The 23,412-nt window shown below is 56.4% G+C and overlaps 1 protein-coding gene and 1 long non-coding RNA gene across 2 annotated transcripts; one reads left to right on the plus strand and one right to left on the minus strand.

The window, feature by feature from the left end:
* The first annotated feature begins 287 nt into the window (after positions 1-287).
* CLDN23 (claudin 23) lies at positions 288-986 on the plus strand. The gene has a single exon (XM_021532656.2). The coding sequence runs from the start codon at positions 288-290 to the stop codon at positions 984-986; it is 699 nt and encodes a 232-aa protein (XP_021388331.2).
* A 1,052-nt stretch (positions 987-2,038) lies between these two features.
* LOC110471724 (uncharacterized) lies at positions 2,039-2,966 on the minus strand. The gene is made up of 3 exons (XR_002465628.3): positions 2,729-2,966; positions 2,372-2,507; positions 2,039-2,112 (listed from the first exon to the last, which is right to left on the minus strand). It is a non-coding gene; the product is annotated as an uncharacterized LOC110471724 (long non-coding RNA).
* Between the last annotated feature and the right edge of the window lie 20,446 nt (positions 2,967-23,412).

Below are 23,412 nucleotides of genomic sequence, written 5' to 3' on the forward strand. Positions count from 1 at the left end.
GGCTGCCCGCCTCACGGACCGCGTCTGCGGGACCGCCTCAGGGCTGCGGGGCTGCCTCAGGGCTGCGGGACCGCCTCAGGGCTCCGGGACCGCCTCAGGGCTGCGGGACCGCCTCAGGGCTCCGGGACCGCCTCAGGGCTGCGGGACCGCCTCAGGGCTGCGGGACCGCCTCAGGGCTGCGGGACCGCCACCCTGCCTGCCCCGGTGCCACAGCTCCTGTCCTGCGAGCCCCCGCGGACCTCGGGCGAGCGGGAGCCCTCTGGAGCCCGCTTCGCCACCTCCCCAGCATGCGGACGCCGACGGAGATGATCGTGGGGCTGGTGCTGTGCCCCTGCGGGCTCCTGCTGACACTCACGGGCACGCTGGCACCCAGCTGGAGGCAGGTGAGCCTCATACCTGACCAGCCCATGGACGTCGTCTGGGAGCAGGGCATCTGGGACATATGCAGGGAGCGGCAGAGCACCCATGACCGCCTGTGCGGGCAGGCTGACGAGCTGGGCTACTTTGAGCAGGTGCCCGTGCGGGTGGCCCAAGGGCTGATGCCCTCCTCGCTGGTGGTCACCCTGCTGGGCTTGGTGGTGGCTGCCCTGGGCGTTCGCTGCTGGCAGCCGGAGCCCCGGCACCCGGTGGCCGGCGTGGCAGGGCTGGTGCTGCTCCTTTCTGGGCTGATGAGCCTTGTGCCCAGCTCCTGGTACACGCAGGAGCTGTGGGCGCTGCCTGCACCGTCTGGCAGCACTCTGACCGTCGGCTACAGCTTGGTACTGAGCTATTTGGGAAGCTGTCTGGAGATCCTGGGCGGGCTGGCCCTCGCCCTCAGCTTCCATCACTGCAGCAAGGAGTGCAGGGCTCCTAAATTGCCCCCCACCCCTGTGACAGAGGCTGGGTCGGGCTCCAGTAGAGCTTACAACAATCCCTGGGATGTGCTGGAGGATGAGCAAAATGGACAGCACTGGGGAAGAAGCCCACCTTGTGACTCTGACTTGTAGCCCCAGCACTGGAATGACAGTCCCTTCCTGGTACCAAGAGCAGTGCTGGCCCCTGCCTCTACAAGCCATGCCCTTCTCCTGGGGCCCCTCTGAACAGGCTGGAAACAAGACCAAGGAACTCTTTTGAATATTTGCAACTTCCTCAAAAGCCTGCTGTACTCCAGGATCTACAACTGTGCCAAAGCCATGCTGGATTGAGGACCAGAGGTGGCTCCAGTCCCTCCGTGCTGCTTTTACCTCATCTTCCTGTACCATGCACAGCAGCTTGGGCAGAGACAGCTTTGGTGTTCCCATGTAAGCGACATACAGGTCAGAACCTTCAGAGCTGGCAGTAGGGGAGGGAAACACCTGTCTCACGTCTCTGCCCATCTCAGGACTGTGCAAACAGCAAAATAAATTCAAAGCAATGGGTTTGTGCTGTGGGATGGTTATGGGCTTTCTGCCAGGCAGGTTGGGCTGAGAGCCAGTGGGCACGGCTCACCCAACTTCCCTGTTTTGCCTGAAGCAGGGAAGAAAGGTCTGTAAAAGGACACAGCTAGCTTTTATAGCACTTTCCCAAAGGACTTTTCCCCCATGGTCAGTCCTTCCTGGAGCACAGCCCCTTCAGGGTGGAGTGGGGAGGGTGGGGGGAGGAAGATCAAGGAGAAAAAAATAGCATTTATTTCCCCTTTCAAAATTAGCTTGGTGTGAGGTGGTAAAACTGGTCTCACTGGTTTGTAAGGGACACTCAGGAGGTCAGAACTCCACTATAATATCTTTCTCAGCCCCCTACATAACAAGGTAAGAGCCAAGCCAGCTTCCTTGCAGAGTTATTTGGCCAGATTCTTATACAAGGTGAGCCCAAAGCACCCTGGTCAGCAAGCTAAGCCTTGCTGCAGAGGGACAGTACTCAAGGAACAGTCTCAGAGAGTGTGTTGGACTTGGAGACTTCCTGATAAACCCCCCAAACATTTTTTGTCATCACTCTTACATTCCCTAGGTCTTAGACATCTAGAAAGAGCAAGCCAATCCCCCCTCTCTGGCCCACTCACAAACCACAATGGCACAAGAGATGCTGCACAACGTTCCTTTATGAAATTACGGTGTTGATGTGAGATGGTCCTTTCCTCAGCAGGGCTGGCAGCTCCTGCAAAAATCACAGATGGGTGTATCAGGGCTGAGTCTGACCCAACCTCTCTAAGCCCACCCCACACCTTGGCACAGGGAGTGCAGCCACAGGCAGTGGGACAGTCCTGTCAGACTCTAGACACCCCTGGTCTTGCCCCTCTCCTTCAGCAGGAGGGCAGAACTTGCTTCAGGAGTGGGCACCATGCCAGCACTGGGCCCTGGGGCACTGCAGGGTGGCAGAGGGGTCCCTAGCAGGGCCTGCTCCAGATCCTACTCACCTCTTTCCCTTCGTAAGCTTCATTCACAAATGTATCACTCTTGGGGGGAAGCTCTTCCTCCTCCTCATCCTCTTCCTCTGGATCACTTTCACGGTGGTACAGGGTCAGCACCCGAGTGGAAGCGGTGCTCGAGGTCCTGGAGAGGGAAAAATGTACACTGAGAATGGCATGGCCAACTCCTAGAGATGGGGCAGATCCCAAAGTTCTGCCACAGCCCCCGATAACAGCCTGCTGGGGTGATTGGAGGTTTCCATAAAACCCAGGAGTGCATCAGGACTCCACACTGTTCCTAGGCAAGGAGACCCTGTCCCTCTCCATTCCCAGTTGTACCTGGCTCAGTCCAGCCCCAGAGCTCACCTCCTCCGCCTGTCCCGTCTCCGCATGTAGGCCAGGGCCCCCACAGCAGCAGCAGCGAGCAGCAGGAGCACGGCCACCCCCAGGACAATGGGTCCTGCCAGGGGCTGCACCTCGGCCTCCTCGCAGTAGTCACCACGATAGCCCAGGGCGCAGTGGCACGTCACTTGGCCAGCCTCGATGGCACAGTCCCCACGCAGGTTGCATGTCTCGCTGCTGCAGGGCACAGCCCCCAGCACCTCCTCTGTGCTGGGGGGTTCCACGAAGGGCTCTCCATGCTCCTGGGGACCAGGGGCTGTAGATAGGCTGGGGAGGGGCTGCCACGGCTGGGGTGCAGCTATGGATGAGACTGGTGTCTGTTCTATGTGGGACATTCCTGATGGTGCCACTGCAGGGACTTGCGTTCCCACCTTCACTGAGGTGCCTGGAGGGATGGGCATGGATCAGCAGAGACTCAGGTAAGACCCTCTTCCCAAACTGGGGGAGACTGGGCAGGCTGTCCCATGCCCAGGGCCCCAGCATGCCCCAGCTGTGGGCAGGCACTCACAGTCAGACTCATCGGAGCCGTCGGCACAGTCGGGGTGCCCATCACAGACCTGCTCTCTGGAAATGCAGCTCTGGAGGTCAGGGCAGGCCTGCAGCGGGGTGGGGCAAGGTGGTGCCAGCGCACACGCTGCCCCATGCACCAGGTGGTATCCGGGGGAGCAGCGGCACTGCCGCCCTGCAGGGTTGGGCAGGCAGAGCTGGGCACAGCCCCCATTGCTCTTCGCACAGCCATTGGTGCCTGCCAAAACAGCACTGGTTGGCATGGCCACCTCAAGGCACAGCTGAAACCCACAGATGCCCTGGGCTGGGGCAGTCCCACACCCACCTTCCTGTGAGAACTGGCTGTAAATCCTCATGGTTACCAGCTCCTGCTCCATCAGGAACCACCAGCTCTCAGCCTGCTCCAGCCGGCTGTGCCAGATCTTGCTGGAGCCTGGAGACACATGGGGTCAGCACTGCTCCACCTCCTCCCACAGGAGTGCCTCAGCTGGGAGGTCCCCTAGCTTGCCCTTCAGCTCATAGAGGGGCAAGCCCGCACCCCAGAGGGACTGGCAGAACCCCGTGTCCTAGTGCAGTAGGAGGAGCTGGGCAAAGCACAGCAGACAGACCTACCATTGGTAGAGGTTGTGCTCCAGAGCAGAAAGCCTTCTCCTACGGCAAAGAGCGAGAGACCATGCAACCCTTCCCGCACCAGCCGGAAGCGGGATCCATCCAGCTCAACACTGCTGATGGTACCTCTTTCTGCAAGGCCCAGATGGAGAGGCTTCAGGGTGGTGACAGAGAGGGCTCCGAGCCACCCCTCAGCGCTGTGCCAGGGTGTGCTTTGCAGACTGAGCTGCTGCAGTGTCCCGGCTCAGTCCTCACTCACCATGGTCTGCCCAGTACAGCCTGGTGCCAGCACCCCCAAAGGCAAGGCCAGTGGGAGCCCGGGCTCTCTTCCAGACCGCTCTCCGGCCAGTGCCATCCATGGCCGCACACTCCACCACAGCGCCACGCCCATGGCTGCCAGCTGCTGTGACAAAGCACATGGTGGAAGCACGAGGACACAGTGCCAGCCAGGCAGCACCCTGCAGCCCCTCGCTGAGTAGTGCCAGGGCCCACCGCCCCCTAGGAGCTGCCACATGGATGATGGGTGGCTGTCCCCCAATCCAGTAAAGGTTCCCACTCAGCCAGTCCAAGGCCAGGGATGTCACCGTGCCCTCCACAGCTACTGCCTTCTTCCAGGACAGCCGTCCCCAGTCCTTCATGCGCAGCATTCCGATGGAATTGCCTCCCACTTCTGCAAAGTACAAACTCTTGTCTTTCACTGCATAGTCAACAGCTATCAGGCGGCTCACCTTGGCCAAAGGCAGGGCTCGGTGCGGGGGAAGCCCTTGGGATCCAGCTGATGCGGGCAGGTCCTTCAGGTAGACCTGAAGGAAGAGGCAGCACTAGGATGGGAACCCCTCTTCCCTGACAGCAGTGAGGACAGCAGCCTCCAAGGCTGGCTCAAGGATGGTACCTGTGCCACAGCTGCCGGTGAGACCAGGAGGGCAAAGGCTGAATCACGGATGGGCAGACAGGTAGTCTCATTGGCAGCCAGCGTCAGCCCAGCAGGGCAGCGGCACTGCCCAGTGTGCCTGGCGCTCAGCAGGCACAGGTGGGAGCAGCCGCGCGTCTCACATGGGTTGGGGGCTGCAGGGCGCAGGGCTGGGTGCATCACCTGTAGGACAGCAGGCTCAGCCTCAGCTCAGTCAGCACCTGCCGGCAGAGCTGAGCACGACTGACAGCACACCATGCTACCAACACCCACACACCGCCCAGCTTGGGGCAGATGGTGAGGCAGAGATGCTCCCAGTGCCTCCTCACTCAGAGGACAACAGCACTGTGCAGGATGGAAGATCAGCAGAGCAGGCACAGCAGGGCTTGGGGCTCCCCAAGAAGGTACCTGGAGGCCATGGGGCTGCCCGTGCCGTTTGAGCAGCACAGTCCTGTTCTTGCCGCTGGCCTTGTCCACCTGCTGCACAGACCATGTCTTCCTCTCCGACCAGTAGAGCTGCCCCTCACACACAGCTGCTGCAAAGGGGCTCTGGACCCACTGCAGCTTCAGGACCTGTCAGAGAGGCTGTCAGTGCCCACCCTGGTCCCCATCAGAGCCCCATCATCAGTGCCCCACCGCACCTTCACACTGCTGCCATCCAGACGTGCAGAACCAACACTGCCCAGCTTTTCATCCAGCCAGAAGATTCTCTGGGTGGGGAGGTCGAGGGCCAGTGCTGTGGGCCAGCCCAGTCCCTGGGCCAGCAGCACATGCCGCCAACTCCCATCCATGCTGGCCTCCATCAGCCGTGAGTGGCTCCCCACCTCTGACCAGTACATCAGCCTAGTGGGAAGACAGGTACGAACCTATGGACCTGAGACAGCATTGACCCAGCACCAAGGCAGCCCAGAAAAGCAGCCTGGAGCTTTTCCCTTCTCATCATGGGTGTATTGAGAGCTCCATGCAGGGCAGGGGCAGGTGTCTGGGCTCTTTCTTCTCTTGTCATGCAGTCCCCACAGCACCAAGATGAAGCCATCCCACCTCTTCCCCAGCCTCTCATCTGCTTCCACAGAGGAAAATGGGGCAGGGGAGGGATGGCAAGGAGGTCCCCCATGTTCTCTTGTCCCAAACTTACCCTGCCAGAGGCTGAAGCACCAGAGAGTGGGGCTGGTCCAGGTCTCCATCCATCACCACGGTGTACTCTGGTATCCCTTGCCAGGCAGCCCCCAAGCGAGTGGCCAGCACCTGCCCTGCTACTCCATCTGTCCAGTACAGGTTCCTCCCAAGCCAGTCCACTGCTATACAGTCTGATCTCACACCTGAAATGCATCCAAGAGGCAGCACCTGTGTGGAGTGACAGCTGCATGGCCCTTCAGCATAATGCTCCCAGCCCAGGTGCCTCCATCCCAGGAGCTCTGGCTCTTCCCAACCTTGCTCCCACTAGCGCTTCTCCACATAAGGGATCACAGCTTGGCACCCCACTGCAACATGCACAGTGCGGGGAGGCCAGCCCTGCTAACCCCACGTTGTCACAACCCACCTTTCACCAGTGTGCCTTTCTTTCCTGAGCTGAGATCCTGCCAGCGAATGCTCTCTGTGGCCAGGTCCATCCAGAAGACTTTCCTTTCCACCAAGTCATAGTCAAGTGAGAAGACAACACGATCCTTGTCAGTGGCCAGCACCACCTCCTCATGGCCACTCCGCAGGCCATAGGACAACACCTCGGACTGCACAGCCACCAGCAGCTTGGGCTCTGGTCCTGGGGGACAGAGCCACATGGACCCTGCTCAGCACTAATGGTCCCATGGTCCCAGCACATGCAGGCAAATGACACAGCACTCTCAGGCATGGGAGCTTGCTGGGACTCAGCCCATTCACAGGACTATGAGGTTTCCCATGGGCAGTAGACACAGGGGGATAAGTATCCACCAGCCCCTAGTGTATCTCGGAGGGCCAGAGCTGGCCTCAGCACTGCTTGGCCACCCCAGGACTTACCAGTGAGTTTGCAGATGTGGCCATCGGGCTCCAGCAGATAGCCAGGGAGACAGGCACAGCTGTAGGACCCTGGGACATTGAGGCATGTCTGGCTGCAGGCTCCCTTGCCCCACTCCGTGCACTCATCTATGTCCATGCAGGACAGACCATCCACAGCAAGGCGATAGCCTGGGCCGCACCAGCACCGCTGGGGGAAAAGGCACCATCAGCTGCTACCCTGGGGACACGAGGCTCCCTTCTGCAGCTGCAGCAGGGCATCATGGCATGACAAGCCCCTGCCCCAGTGCTGCTGGCACTCACAGGGCCCTGGGGCGAGGAGTAGCAGAGATGAGTGCAGGACCGCTGGCAGGGCACAGAGCAGTTCCCCCCCTCGTCTGAGCCATCCGCACAGTCCTGCCGGCCGTTGCACACCAGGGATGCATTCAGGCAGGACCCCAGCCCACAGGGGTACTCATTACTCTGGCAAGGAGCAGGGTGGCCTGCAGGGACATGTGGGGAAGGCTGCTCTGAGCCTCATCCACCAGCTCCTTTTGCCCATTTGGGGCAGATTTAGCTGCTCCCAGGGGCTGCCCAGAGCTCATTGCAGCCACATTCAGAGCTGTGGCAGTAGCCTGGCTTTAGGCTATGTTAATGCAAAGGCTACTGGCTCTGCAGGGAGAACAGCTACTCAAGACCTGGAGCCACCACAGCTGCTGGGAATAGGCAGCCAGCATATGGGGCCTTTCACCTCAGCATGGACACATACCCATCTCCCTCCGAGCTGGGCACCCACCAGGCACCCCTGGGTGAGACAGGGAATAAAATAAGGGTGTTGCTCACAGCCAGCCTCATCACTGCCATCAGTGCAGTCAGTCTCTCCATCACAGCGCCAGACATCGGGGATGCACTCATGGCCACGGGAGCAGCCCCACTGCTGGTCCTCACACAGCTCTTCCTCCCAAGGGCAGCCCTGCAAGGCAGAGGGTGAAAAGGGCTACCCGCCCTCCTGGGCATGCATGGGGACAGGCTGTGTCCCCACTGCTCCACTCACCTGCTCGTCTGAGCCATCCCCACAGTCAGCAGCACCATCACAGCGCCAGGCCTCTGGCATACACTCCCCACTGTGGGAACATGTCACCTCACCCTCACGGCAGAGCAGCGGCCGGGGCACAGCACAGCCCTCCTCATCTGAGCCATCCTGGCAGTCGTGGTCACCATCGCAGTGCAGGGCCAGGGCCACGCACTGCCCGCTCCGACAGGAAAACTCAGCCGGACCACACTCCTTCAGCACTGTGGGCAAAGGCCAGGGCTGAGCAGGGGCACTGTCCCCATCCTCTCAGCAGGTTGCCCTGGGCAGTGCCTTCTCCTGGACCCACAAGAAACCTAGTGCATCCACCTGTGGGGCAGGCAACCCCAACAGTCCATCCCGTTCAGCCCCATGGTCTTACCACAGCCCTGCTCATCCGTGTGGTCCAGGCAGTCGGCATGGCCATCACACAGCCAGCTCCTGGGGATGCAGCGGGTGGCAGCGTCGCAGCGCAGGGCACACTCCTGTGTGGGGGTCCAGCAGCCTGTCTCATCCGAGCCGTCGGGACACTGTGGCACCCCATCGCAGTGCTCTTCCGGCCTGACGCACACGGCTCCGCTCGCACAGTGGAAGGCCCCTGGGGAGACAAGGGGCTTTGCACTGCCTGCAGAAGGCAGCCAGGGTGCCCAGACCCTCTGCTACCCCTTCAGAGACTTAGAAAGGCCCCACAAGTGACAAGGCTTGGTCCCTCCTAGACAGTGCAATTCCAGAAGCCTAGGCCCTGAGCAAGGCGATTGCGGCAGTCTGAACTCAGCCACGTCTAGACTACTATGAGCAGTGAGATCAACTCTATCCTTTTCCAACAGCACTTCAAGCCTGGTGCCAAGCTCAGAAGGAACCAGTATGCCACATCATAAGCATCAGAGCCCAGGACACAGACTTTACCAGGACCCTGTCCCAAAACCCCACTAGGAAGCAGCCAGAAGCCCTGGCACAGGGTGACCCAGCTGCACAGGGGACAGAAGAATGGCTCCTACCTGGGATGTTGCAGAGCTGGGCACACCCATCCTCATCAGAGCCATCTGCACAGTCCTTCTCCCCATCACACAGGTACTCCTGGGCCACACACCCAGTGCCATCACGGCAGGGCACATGCGTGCGAGAACAGGACAGATGAAGAACTGGGGTCAGGGGGTGTGCAGTGCTGGACTGGAGGGGTGGGGTAGGTGTTACCACCCGTGCAGAACTGTTTGAGCTTGGGGTGGTTGTGGTTGGCTGTAGGGCAGTGATCTTAGTTGTAAAAGATCGAGTGGTGCTGGTGGCTGGCTGGACAGTGGTAGTCTTGGTCAGTGTGGTCCGGGCAGTGGTTGGTGCAGAGGTGGTCTTCTTTGATGTGGGCTGTCTGCTGGTGGTTTGTGATGTGGTTGCCTTGCTGGTTGGTGCAGGAGTAGTGCTGAGTGCAGTGGTGGTCTGGCTTGGCAGTGGTGTTGTGGTAGAGGTGGTAGGCCGAGCAGCAGTGGTGCTTGTGGTTGTCCTCATAGTGGTGGTCACAGGTGGAAGGAGTGGCACGGCAGACCCTTTGCTTGGTGACACTGGCAGAGGATTTCGAATTTGTTGGGACCATACCCTCCCCACACTCCAGGCATCTCCCACAGCACCCCACATGACCAGCAGTAGCCAGGCACCCTGCCACAGCTCAGAGTAGCATGGGCCACCCAGCTACAGCAGCACCAGGCACAAAGCCATGGCCATTCTTACCAGTCTGCACCTCTGAGCCCACGAAGGCCACCACTCCCTGCACACCCACTGCCGGCAGGGACAGAACAAGGGCCAGCGTCCTCCGGTCCCACAGCAGCAGAGCTGTCCCATTTGCTGACACCAGGTATGGCTCAAAGGCAGCCATGAGGCCATGGGACCAGCTGGGTGCCAGGGTGACTGCTTGCCGCTTGGTCAGACTCAGTGCCTGCAGGCCTGTGAGGTAGAGGCATGGTAGGACCTAGAGCCTGCCTGCACCCCTCATGGCTCACCCTGCACCCCACAACCCACAGCTATGGCAGGGACCTCGTGGCTGAGGCCAGGGTCCTGAGTCTGTCCCATGAGCACCCCATTGCCCAGGCAGGGAACTGCTGCATGTGGGACATGGCTGATCACCCCTGCCTACATCCACCACCTCCACTCCCTGCTTCAGATACCACCAGGGCTCACCCAGGGCTGAGCTCCAGAGCACACTGAAGGCTCTGCTGTCCATGGCCGCAGGCAGGTCTCCAGGCCACGTCTCATTCCAGGCATCCCATGGAGCACCCCCCGCCAGACTCAGTGCCTGCAGGGGTTGCCCACGGGCCAGCCAGTACAGAGCACCACGCTGCCAGTCCAGGAAGAGGTGCTGGATGCTGCTGCGAGCACGGTGCAGGATGCGCGGGGACTTGTCAGATGTCCGGATCACGCCGATGTCCCTCCGGTTACATGCGAGCCAGTACAGGTCCCCGGAGCGGATGTCCACACGGGCAGAGCAGACTTGGCAAGAGCAGGCAGGCAAGCAGTTATGAGGCTGTCCCATGACCCTGCATCTCTGTCTGGGTGCCCCTAGACCCTAAACCCAGGGCACAGCTGCCCACTGCCTTGACATGGCCTCACTGTGCTGGGCACAGACCACTCAGACCACTGTGCTCTGCACCCAGGAGATCCTCAGGGTTCAGGAAGTACCAGGAAAGGAAGTGTGCCCTCTATCACCCCATAGAGTCTCTCACCTGGCAGCCCAGTCACAATGGCCTCTCTCCTGCCAGGGTGGCCCACAACATGCAGCAGAGTCCCATGGTCATCTGTCCCATAGAGCACTGACCTCTGCCAGTCCACGTCTTGCAGGTGGAAGGGCTCCTGCCACTCCTGCACCTGTTTGGCGTGTGTTCCAGGGCCCACATGCACCAGGGAGATGGCCTTTTCTGATGCATACACGATGGACAGCTCTGCAGAGCACAAGGGCAGTGTGTGAGCACAGCCTCAGGGACACTGGACGGAGTCACCAGAATGAGCCAAGACAGAAATGTCACAGCACTGGTGTGTGCTGGGAACCTCATCCCACCAAAGCCACAGCTCGTTACTGCCCTCCTCCAACTCCCACATGGATGTATACCACCCCAAAGAGCCAGACCCTGCTCACCTGCACACTTCCCTGAGGGCAGGAGGAAGAGGCCCTCTGGACATGCACACTTGTAGCCCCGAGGATGCACAGGGGACAGGAGGCATAGGTGACTACACAGGCCCAGAGCACATGCAGCAGTGTCCCCTGGGAGCAAGAGAATGTTAAAAGCTCAGGCAGTCATGACCCCAGTATCTCTCCAAATCCCCAAAAGCCACAGGTTGTCCTGGGACTGGATAAGGGCTGGAGGCAGGGTAGCAATGTCATGTGAGTTAAGGGGCCTCAGGTTTACCAAAAGCCATGGGCCTTTCCTTCAGTTTCACAGGTCCCCTCTGTACCAACCCCACGATCCCTCATCACAGGACCAGGCAAACCATTGGGCAGGACCTGGTGAGCTCCAGGACCCAGTGAGCCTTCCCTAGAACCCAGGGATTAGTGGGGGTTGCTGCCATGCTGCCAGCCCTGCAGCAATGCAGTGCCTGCAAGTACTCACTGGGAGGCTGCTGCAGTGCGTGCAGCACAGTGAAAGCTGAGATAGAGGCACGGAGCAGCACTGCATGGTCCTGGGGCGAGGCCCAGGTGGCTGACACCAGCTCTGTGCCATCGGTCCAGAAGAACCGGCTCTCAAACACGGCCAGGCCCAGTGGCTCCGTGTGGCTCCGCAAAACAGCGTGGAAGGAGTGACGCCCGCTGCCATCCACCCGCAGTGTCTCGATGGACTGGGGACAAGGCAAGGCATGGTGGCCATGTGGCATCCCCACACCTTGGCCCTTCTCCTCCCAGCTCAGGGACGTATGCCAGACCTAGGCACCGCTCCCTGCTCCCTCCCATGCTTTGGCCATGGACACAGTGGAAACCAAGGCCATCCTCTCAACTCCCACCTCATCATCTCCCTGGGGGGGAGAGAGCCCTGCTGCCCCTCATCCCTACCTCCTTGTACTCGCTGATCCAGTACAGCCTGCCAGCCACATGGTCCAGGCTCAGCCCCACAGGCTCCTCCATGGACACAACTGTGAGCTCCCGCCGGTTTGAGCCATCCATGCCAGCTGCAGCAATGACTGTCCGGCCCCTCTGTCCACGGTTGACCCAGTACAGGGACCTGGGGGCAGGGACTTAGCACCCACTTCACAGGATGATACCAATGCTGCCATGCCCCACAGCAGGCACTGCATGGTCAGCACCAGCACTGCAATCCCAGAAGCCTGGGCCAACCCTGGCTCATTCACTGCTCACCTTGCAGCTGGATGTACTGTCAGCTGCTCTGGTGCAATGTCCTTCCCAAGCACTGTCACGTAACCACGGCCATCACCCAGCCCTGCACAGATGGCTGGGGGATGGCTGCTGGCCCAGTACAGTTGTCCTGTGAACCAGTCCACAGAGATGCTGTTCACCTCTCCAGCATCTGTAGAGACAGAGGAGTTTTAAGGCACACCTGCTCCAGGCTGTGTGGCAAACTCAGGCTGCCCCTTCCTCTATACAGGAAAATCAGTACTGGGGCTGCAGGCCAGCTCTCAGCACCCATCTCAGCCCTGCTACAGCACACAGCACGCTTGGTCCTCCTCACCTGCATAGAGGGGCTGTGTGCCTTGCCCCGGGTGATGAACACGGAGCTCTCCATCCTCTGTCAGCCAGTAGTAGGTTTCTTGGAGCAGGTCATACACCAGGGCACGGGGCTCGGTCTCAGTGGAGAGCAGGGGCCTGTAGGCTTGGGTCCGTACATCCAGAACTGCCAGGTCCTGCCCCACGGCCACCAGGATCTGTGTTGAATTGTCTGCCAGGGTGAGAGGGAAGTCACTCATTGACCAGGGACATGGCTAGCGGGGGGCACTGCCTAGCCCTCGTCCAGCCTGGGTTCCCCTCCTCTCCCTACCTGCCACTTCACAGGCGGTGCCGTGCCGCAGGGTGTAGCCCTGGAGACATGCACAGCTGAAAGTGCCTGGGGTGTTGGTGCACAACTGGCTGCAGGGGCTGTACTCCAGAGAGCACTCGTCCACATCTGCATGGATAGGTGAGGTCAGCAGCCTGCCCCAGACAGCATTGCCACTGCTCCCCTGGGACTACAGGCAAGCTGTCTAGATACCAGAACATAGGCCTCAGCCCCACGGTGCACCAGCTGTTGCTGGGACATTATCTAGACACAATCTTTATGGGCCCAGGTGTGACACACAGGCAGGAGCAGGGCAGAGGCAGGTGCTTCCCCAGAAGCATGGGCTCTGTGGAGACACTGCTGTCAGTGGCCAATGCCACACGTCACGGAAGCACATGCACCCTGACCTCCCCTTACCAGCACAACTTTGCCCATCTGCCTGCAGCACCCAGCCAGCCCCACAGGAGCACTGCACTCCCCAGTGCGTGTCAGTACATGTCTCTGCACAGCCCCCGTTGCGTACAAAGCAGCTCCGACCTGTGGGGATACAGCAAAGGGTGACATGAGGCAAGACAGCTCTGTGGCTCCCCTCCCAGCTGGGCAGCAACCAGCAGCTGCATGTGACTTACCACATGTGCTGGGTTCATCCGTGCCATCCAGGCAGTCATCCTTGTCATCGCACATCAGGGACTCCAGGATACACTTGCCCTCATCACACCGCACCATGCCAGGTGTACAGGGGGCTATGGCACACACAGCTCATGTCAGCAGGGTGGACCAGCACACTGGGCACAGGGGAAACCGTGGGTCCCAGACTTACGAGAAGGCCCCTTAGAGCATCAACAGCTTCCTTGGAAGCTTGCCACCATCCCAAGGGAAGTTGGGGCCCAGGAGAACAAAGCACTCCCTAATTCACACATGGCCCAGACAGGTCTCACCCTACTGAGGAGCATCCAATATTCTTGCTTACCGCAGACATCTTCATCCGAGGAATCACCACAGTCGTCAATCCCATTGCACTTCCACTCAGCCATGATGCACACCCTGTTCCTGCACTGCCACTGCCCAGGCAGACAGGGCTGCAGGGGACACCCCTCCTCATCCCAGCCATCCTCACAGTCTTGGTGCCGATCACACAGCTCCCAGTGTGGGATGCAGTGGTGGGTGCCTGGACACTGCACCTTCTTTGTCCCGCACACTGAGGAAACAGTGCAGCACTTACCAGCCTGCCCTGCATTTCCAGCCACCCCCACTCAGGCCCCCCGGCAGAGTGTACATACCACAGTCCTGCTCATCAGAGCCATCCAGGCAGTCAGCAGCACCATCACAGCGCCAGCTGCTAGAAATACACCGGCCATCGTCACACTGCCAGACATGGGGGTCCCCGCCACAGGCAACATCTGCAGGGACAACACACAGTCACTGGGACCTACTGCTATGGCAGAACAACAAGGGTCCACTTCATGCTGGCACAGGACAGGTGCTGGCAGTGTCCAAGGAGCACAGGTTCCAGGATGTGTACTCATGCCACAGATATTCCCAGGGATCTCTGGAGCACATATGTCCTTGCAGGATGCTACACAGGCAGAACCAGAAAAGACTGAGGTGCCTCAGTCCTGTCCTGCCCCAACACTGCCCAGAGCACCAGGGCCCCTTGATTCCTGTGCAGCACAGCTCCCCAGGCCACCCCATGACACCGGATGGGTGCCACTCACCGCACTGCTCGTCCGTGCCGTCAGGACACTGCTGCTCACCATCGCAGAGCCAGGGAACGGGGATGCAGCCGGAAATGCAAGCGGCCTGGCGTGAGGCTGCACACATGGGGCTGGCAGCCGCTGCGGGCAAAAGGGAGCCGGGCCAGGGATCAGGCGGGGCGGCCGCAGCGGGCATCCACATGCACGGCCGCCCTGCAGCTCGCCGCCTGGGCGTCCCGGCGAAGCCCAGTGCGGGGAGGGACCAGTAGCATCCAGGGGCACCTCTGGATCTCCTCTGGGGCTAGAAGAAGAACTGCACCCCTCGTCCCCGCTCAGGGAAGGTAGGGACCCCCCAGGTCTTCTAGGCAGTAGTACAGGGCCCCTGGGGACGCAGGGGTCCCCATGCTGTTAGGGTGACAAGTATGCACCGGCGCCAAGGACATGCCGGCAGGAGATGAGTAGAATGGGGACATCTTCAGTGGCAGGGGAACCCCCCGACACTGCCCATCGCGGAGGAATGAGCAAGCTTCCCTGATGCGGCGGGCGCCCACCGCAGCCCCTGGGGACGAGGCAGGGATTTCCCCCCCACCAGCCCGCCCCCCTCGCTCCTGGCTCACGGGCGCGGCGTGTCCCGGCGCCAGCGGCGCTCCTGGTCAGCGGCAGCAGCGGCGGCAGGAGGATGCTGAGGAAGACGAGGACCCGGCGGAGCGGCGGCGGGGGGCGGCCCATGGCGGCGGCGGCGGCGGGGAGGGGCGGCTCCGGGGGCCCGGCCGGCGGAGGGAGCGCGGAGCCGCGGCCGCCGCTTTTATGTCCGGGCGCGGGCGGCCATTGGGCACCGCGGGTCCCGCCCGCCGCCCGCGGAGACCCCCGCCCGCCCCGCCGCCGTGGGGGCCGCGCCGCGCTGCCCGGGGGAGCCCCCGGCCGGGACACGGGGGTCGCCGGCCTCGGGCGGGCAGCTCCGGTCCCGGGCCGGCCGCTCTTAGGACCCGCCGCCCGCCAAGAGCTGAGGGGCACGGGGGACCCCTGGCCCCCGCCCCGCCTCGTCCCGCCGGGCGGGGGTTGTTGTGAGAGCCAGCCGTGAGAACCGGGCCCCGCAGCACCTGCGCCGGGCGTGGGAAGGCAGCGGCAGCCTTGAACGCGGGGGCACCCCCCGAAAACGGGGCTGCGCGCACCCCCCAGCCGGCCAGCCTCGACCTTGAGCGCTGTGAAAGAGCCGCTGGAGCACAACAAGGAGAGCGAGAGCAGCGGCCGGGGGAGGAAAACAGCCCGGCGAGAGGATAAGGCACCTGCCACTGTCTGGGAAAGGAGTCCCATCCACCAGGCAAAGCGGGGGAATCGCCCAAGTCGCGGAGATGGCCCCGGGCCACGGGAGTTTGCGGACCCCTCACTACACACCGAGGGGAAACTGCCGGTGTGCTGTTGGCTTGTCTCCCGGCCAGCTGCATGTGGTGGCATGAGAGTCTGTCCACCCCCAAGACTGATCTGTGCTCCAAGCACATCCATGGCCTGTGGGTACTGTGCAGTCATCCTCCCCAGCCTCCCCATCTAACCTCCCTGCATGAGAGCTGAGTATAGAAAGCTGCTGCAGTGGGTGCACACTTATGGACACCACTGTTTTTCTGTGAGACCTTCTGGCATGTACATGTTTTCTAGCTTGCTCAGAAAGGGAAAGCTCCGGGAAGATCTCCTGTGTGCTGGGGAAGAGATGGTACCAGCCACAGGGCTGGCCCAGGAAGGGCTCTGACACAGCCAAGTCAGCTGGAAGCTCAGGGCAGAAACACCCTCAGGCAGATGGAAAGATCAGGGTGTTGCACAGCTCTGGGTCAGGAGCCCCAGTGTACTGGCACAAAGGAGATACCCCAGGCCAGTGGCATGACATTTGTCCCGAGGTGTGGTGCCCACAGCCAGCTGTCTCTCTGGGCAGCATCCCAGTAGCTCTGGGCAACTGACTTTCTCAGGCATTCCCCAGGAAACACAAGTATGCAGGTCCCAGGGATGATGAGCAGGAACACCAGGCAAAGTGGTTCCTAGTGGTCAAGCAGTATCCAGGCAACCCCAAGACTATCCAGAAAGCTCCCACGCCCTCCTCACACCTGTAGGACAATGCTGAGATTTGTGTTAGAACCCTGGGGATCTGCCCTGTTACCCCAGCTCTGCCACCACACAGTGTACCCACAGCACCAAAGCAGTAACTCCTCACACTGGCTGGCTGGGAAGGGCAAGTGGCAGCAGAGGGACTGTGAAAAAGGGTCTAAAAGTTAGTGGGTACAGTAGAAATACCCAGTGCACCTGAGCATTTGCTTGGGGAGCTGGTGCAGCAGTGAGGGAAAGGACACATGGTGTGGCCAGCCTCTTGAAATGCAGGAGATTTTTTTAGAAGCATGATTTAAAGTAAAAGTATTTCAAACACATGTGTATAGACAAAAGAACATACAGATTATATGTATGTACAGATAATAGCCCACTGTACATAATTTTATTTATATGTATCTACAGTGACTTCTTCTCTATGACATACTGGTTATTTTTTTCCTGGACTTCTGGAGAATTTTTCTGCATATTTTCTGTTTTTTCTTTACAGTTTTATTAGTAGGGAAATCTCCTTTTCTCATTGACGTTTAGATTTTCCCTTCTCTGCCTCCAAAATCTAAGTGGGGATTGATGATTGGAGAAGGCTGACATCAAAATGAGAGGGAATATGAACAGTAGCATGAAAAATGCTATTAAAAAGTCCAGCATCATGTCCCAATAGCACCTTTAACTATTCCAAGTGCAGCAAAAACTTTTTTTTCAAGCATTCAAAGGCAATTTCACATTAAATAGTATGATTGATTTTATATTGTTTATCAAAAATCATCTTTTCTGCTATATGACTGATTACATTATCTTCTTGTTATTGGTATATGCCTGTTACTTTCCAGTCACTTTTAAGCACTCTTTTCCTAAAGATAAGGGACAGCATGATGTTAAAAAAATAGACAACAAAAATTCTGTGGGACACTGCCTCATATCAGTTACCAAGTTTCTGCAATCTTGTTTCCATAAAGAAAGGACAGCTCTACTTGCCTCTGTGCTGTGTGGCCTGACTCTGCTCAAAAATTAAACTGCCTGCTATGCTATATGTTGACTAAAATTCCTGCCAGTGGGAAAACTGGATTTCATGAAATACCTATTTCTTCCTAAGAAATAATTTTATTAAGTGCTTAAATTAAAAAAAAAAAAAAAATTAGAGAGCATTACAAAGTATTTTTCAAAAACTGAAGCTATTTCCAGGTAAGAAAAAGCCTTTTTTTCAATCCTGTGCCCCCAAGAACTACAACTCCTATTTCAGGGTCTGGCTCACAGCCACACTGATAGCAACACTTCCATGAGACTTGCAGAGTGGCCTGGTGCCTAGACTCCCTGAAATATCAAGTAATCTCAGTAACTCTGTCCCAGGACAGCCTTGCAAAGTGAGTGACAGATGCTCTGCTAGAGGGATAGGAGATGGCTGGAGACATTGTCTTTCATTTGCCATTTTTCTACTTTGCTCTCTTAGCAGCATTGTCTTTCTTTTGCTTAAATGTCCCTCCACCCTACACCATCACAGCCAGCTCAGTGCCCAGCAAAAGCAAACAGGGGTGGTGGCAGCACCTGCCTCAGGGGGCATTTAATGAACAACAGAGTGGTCTCATAAGTGGCACCTCCAGCCTTCAGGAGCCTCAGCACAGGCAGGAGGAGCACCAACACTGAGATCTGTGTGTGGGTAAGTCCTCCCACGTCCCAAAGGCCAAACAGCCTTGAAAAATTCAAGTTTACAAACTTAAGGCACCACTGGGGAGAACTGGGAAATATTAGCACCTGCTGTGATACAGCCTGGCAAGATGCTTAAAGAAACAGAATTGTTTACCACAGTATTATTTTCCCTTAATTACAAGGGGTTTGAAAGGAACAACATTCAGGCAATTTGGAGGACTCGTTTTATGAATACACAAAGAAAACAATTTCTTGTTTTCTGCAGTAACAAGAGCTACACTGCTTTCAACACCATAGCAGGTTGGAAATTTGATGTGTTTGTCTTCATGCTTTTTATTTCAGAACAAAACCGGGTAGGAAGATCTTTTTAAGAAGCAAATGAATTACCAGGATAAGGACATTGAGGCAGTTTTGAGCTTTCATTGATTTGGCCACAAGGTACTGTCTACTGCCCTGAAAGGTTCCAAAAGGGTTTGCTTATTTTCAAGAAAACTTTAAGCTTGTATCTCCCTCACATCCTTGTCACCCTACTGTTCCCCAGCCCGCTGAGAATTAACTGTGAGATCTGGGGAAGATGGAGGAAGAAATGACTACCTTCACTTCGAGATGCCACAGCTCCCTCTCACCGTCTCCCGTCCGGGCTTCACCCTTCAGGATCCGCCTGTGGTGCACCTCCATGCCGCCACTGGAGAGCAGCAGAAGGCTGCAGGAAAATCCTGCCTGCTTCTGCTCTCCCAGGCTCTGCGAGTTAACCCTGAGTCCTGGAGGCAACGGAGGAAGAATTCAGGACCTCCCCACCTGCAGATACCATAGCCCATGCTCAGCTTAACAGCAGCTCTGTTGCACATCCCAGCTTTCATCCTCGTAGCTTGTCACCAAACCCTGCTCAAAGCTTTCCTACACCCTTGCTGGGGAGCTGGGACAAGGTTGCAAGAAGGCCAAGCCTAGGTTTAGCTGAGGACAGGATGGTGGGGAACAAGTCTCCTTGCCTGGCTCTAGGGTTCTGATCCTTCCACACTGGGAGCAGGAAGGAAAAAATCACTGCCAGCCTGCACCAACAAGGCAGAATCATCTCCTCAGGATTGCAGGCATCCAGGGCTCTGTGAGATAGCTGTGCTAAGAGGACATGAGGGCTCTGCCACTTGGTGACACACACATTCATCTCTGTGTATACACACACGCGTATTTAGACAGATGCCTATACAGATTCACACACACTTACATGGATGTTGAAGGACTGTTTCCAGTCCTTTGATAACCTGATTAACTGAGGAGTCTCCTGCCAGGCAGGTCCATGAGGTCAGTGTAGCCTGGATAGGATATTTAGAGCAGTGTGAAGTGCTGCTGTTCCCCACTGCTGCAGGGCATGGCCAAGAGCGTGGGAAGGTGAGCAGAGCAGCTGAGTCCCCTGCACAGATGGGGGAGATTGCCTGCAAAGATTGAGCCTGTGGCTGGAAAAAGGGCAGCATTCACTGCTGCTTATAATGACTAGGGTTGAATTCATCATTATGGAAGATGATGTCAGCTGTTGTGAGCACTGGCTGACCCTTCACTGTCTCCTCTGGGCTCATGTCTGTGTCCCACCTTGCTTTCCGGCAGTGCCTCCACTCTTTAAAGTGTGTGTCACACACACGTCCTGCTCACCCCTCCAGCCAGTCCTGCTTTCAGGCAAGATGCCACCTTGAACCAATATCTTTCTAACTTTTGTGACCAGGGTCTGGCAGTTTTTTTCCTTTTTCCAAGGAAACAAACACCTGGACACACCTTGCTCTATTCCAAAGAAAGTAAAACTCTTCAGAAACAAAAGGGAAAAAAAAAAAAGCAGCACTTTTCTTTCTTGTTCTGTTTTCCATCTTCTGTTTAGTAAGTCCAAGTTCTTCCTTGTCCATACCCTGTTTCTGGTTCTGCACATCCCTTCAACACAAGAGTGAACAGCCCAGGTAAAGATGCTTTCTCACTGTATCCCCTGGCTGATCTCATTATCTATCAGAGTAAAAACTCAAATATGAGAAAAGGCCTTCCTTTTCCAGAAGCAGCCAACCCAAAATTGCTTTGTCATCACAGATTCCCGTTAGCATCACATCACTGTTTTTAGCTGCTTAGTGAGGCATACCAAGAAAAATAATTGTCATCTCTCTCTAGATGCATATAACTTCACAGGAAAACATCTGATTCATCATTGCTTGGAAAACTAGCCTGGCATTAACACGCCCCCAGAACAGTTCGTCCCCACCCACCTTTGATCAGATATCTTCACTTTTTTTAGAAGGGAGTTTGGCTTTCTGATTTCCACCCGCCTGCAGATTTTTCTACATTCTCTGTATAAAGAAGGCTGGATCTACACTTGGCCACTAACATGAGGCTCATCTGGATCAGCTAGCAGGTACATCATGGCTTCTTCAACGCATCCATTTGTGTTCCCTCCATGAACATCATGGTGCAGGTTGGGATCTAGGTGCACTTTGTTCTCACTCCCAGGAGCACAGTTGGTGTCCTGGGCCAGGATGTCCCCCTTGTCTCACAATGTTGCCCTGGAGCCACTGATTCCTGCTCTCAGTGTTTGCATTAAAGCCTCACATACTTTGATTGCTCCAGGCCTGGGGTGACAGTGCAGCCCACTGTGATGTGAAGCACTTGCTGAAGCCACTCTTGAAGGAAGCAACACCAAACCTCATCCTCAGCCAACACTTTTCAGGATCACTTCTTTAATGACTGAGCAGTACTGAGAGCTGCAGGGAGACAAAAGAGGCTATAAAACAGGCCAATCTGCCCTCCTCTCCGGCTATCACCAGTGATCTTACCTTACTGCCAGCAAGCAGTAAAGTATTATAACCCTGGGACAGCCTGTGCTCCACATATTATCCCCTTTCTTGTTTCCCAGGAGCTTTGAACAAAATTAAGGGGGAAAAAAAAGCCACAATGAAGAAGAAATTATGCTTAAGGAAGAGAGAACTGGGAAAAGGTGCAGTTCTCTCTGAAATCTCACCCAAGTTTCAGTGATCAGCATTTCTTGAGCCAGACTTGGTGTCTCCATCTAATAGCCCCTGATGGCTTTTTCTTCAAGGTATTCCTTTTTGAACCCTTGCAAACCTCAATACCCTGCAGTGGAGACTTCCTCTTTTCAGTTCTGTACTGTGGAAAGAAACCAGCTCCCCTTGCTTCCTTATAACAGGGCACCCAAGAGTTTAACTGAGTGAAAGACAGTTCCTCCCTGCCTGCTCATGTCTGCCCTCTCAAGACTGAATATACCTACTCTGTTCATGGTATAGAAACCATCCTAGACCTTGAAAAATCCTTGGTGTTCTTTGGCTCGGGGAAGGCCATTGCTGTGCAGAGCATCCGAGACATGGGCACACCCTGGCTGCAGATAAACTGCAGCATTTCCATTTTGTCCCTTTCCTCGACATTCCAAAGGCCTGTCTCAGACAGGAAAGGGGTTAATCCATGCCTTGACATCCCAAGAGCTGCGGCTAGCAGCCAGGTGCCTGTGAAACAGGGCATCCATGCTGAAGGTGGCATGTACTTGCACGTGGACATCCTGTGGATGTCCTGCTGGGACATGGTGTGGCCAACTCTCATTCTTCAGCCAGAAGCGGTGCTTCTCATCAACCTGGGTCTGAGCAAACCCCAGATGTAGGATTTTGTGTGTAGGAGTACTCCTTACATCCCTGCCTGTGTGAATCTTACTTGGCAGATGTCAGGAAGGCAGGCAGTTGGAGCAAGAAGGGCACCAGCTCAGGCAACTGCAGCTGTTTGCTACTGTAGGGTTGACATTTTGTGATAGGCTTTGGTATGTGCTGTAGTCTTTATTGTCTGTTTGCCTTGAGCCTGGAACCAGCAGAGAAATCCCTATGTTCAAGCAAAAGGGAGGAGCACTCCATGAAAATTTGATGGGAGTGAGAGACATAAATAGAAAGGATTTGTTTTCCTCCCTGGAAAAACACTGCATAAATCCTTCTAACAAGATTCCAAAAGTCTCATACAGGACAGGCATTTTGGCTTTATTTCCTGATTCACAGCAGCTTTGCTCTTTGCCAGATCAAACTGCACCACACACAGCTTCACACTGACTCGGCTTTTAGCCCCATGAAAAACCCTTCCACTGCACTACTGCCCAAAAACAGGCACTCAGGGAGCTGGGGCTGCATCCAGAGCATCTTGCTTAATCTCATGAATACCAGTCCCTACAAAAATAGAAACAATTGCCTTCTCACAGAGGAGCTTGCTGTATCAAGTTCCTAGTGCTCGCAGCAACCAAGTTAAATGAGTGTTATCTTTGTGGCTGGTAGATTAAATTGTTTCTTTCCTGTAATGTTAAATAAATAAGGGACTTCTTTTGTGTTTTGATGAGGTAGGAGGTTTGGATTATCTTCTTACCTTTATGACATACTGTGCTCACTTAATTTTTTGCATTGATTACATGGAAAGTGTGCTTGAAGCCAAAAATGGAGTGTGTTTGCCATACCTAGCAAGTGTGTTGGCAGAGAGGCTGGTTCAGCTAAGCAAGCAGCCCACATTATTTAAATCAATCTCCAGAGCTTAACATCTCAGACAACTGTGCCACTGCCATGTCAAACTCACTGGGATGAGACTGGAAAACAAGTGGAGGAGAGAGCCCTGTAGCCATGACTCTGACACTGCCTCAATTTCTCATAAGAAGTATTCAAATGGGCTTTCTGCTTAGAGGCTAATTCCCCATCCGAGGGCAGGGTTTTAATTTCCAAGACATAGTCTTTCTTTCATTTAACTGCCTGAATTTTAATTTAATCAACTTTTAATGAATAAATGCAAAATATTTTGCCTACACTACTGCTCACTGTAACTTTACCTTGTCTTGGGTGGCTGTTGGTAAGATGCCCCACCAGCTCTCCCTGGAAAACCTGAGGGAAGATTCTTAAATCTCCTGTAATCTGGCCTGTCTTTTCCAGTGGGATGCCCAGAAGCTACCAAGGTCCTGATTTTTAAAGTGTGCAAGGCTTTTCTCAGAGACTGGCAGTCTCCCAGGAGGTGCCCAAATGCATGGGGAAGTGCTGACATCCACCCTCCAGGGCACAGCCACCTTTCTGGAAGCAATCTGTCTCTGCATTTTTCCTTCAGAAAAATGTAGGAGCATCAGCGTTGAACATTTGGTTGTTCCTTGCATGGACTGTGCTGCTAAATCCTGGGACATAAAGCACTGCACTCATTTT

This window comes from Lonchura striata, chromosome 4 (assembly GCF_046129695.1).
Source record: "Lonchura striata isolate bLonStr1 chromosome 4, bLonStr1.mat, whole genome shotgun sequence".
Taxonomy (NCBI): domain Eukaryota; kingdom Metazoa; phylum Chordata; class Aves; order Passeriformes; family Estrildidae; genus Lonchura; species Lonchura striata.

What these genes read in the sequence shown, in the direction of transcription:
- CLDN23 (XM_021532656.2), top strand. Translation starts at nt 288, where the DNA reads ATGCGGACGCCGACGGAGATGATCGTGGGGCTGGTGCTGTGCCCCTGC.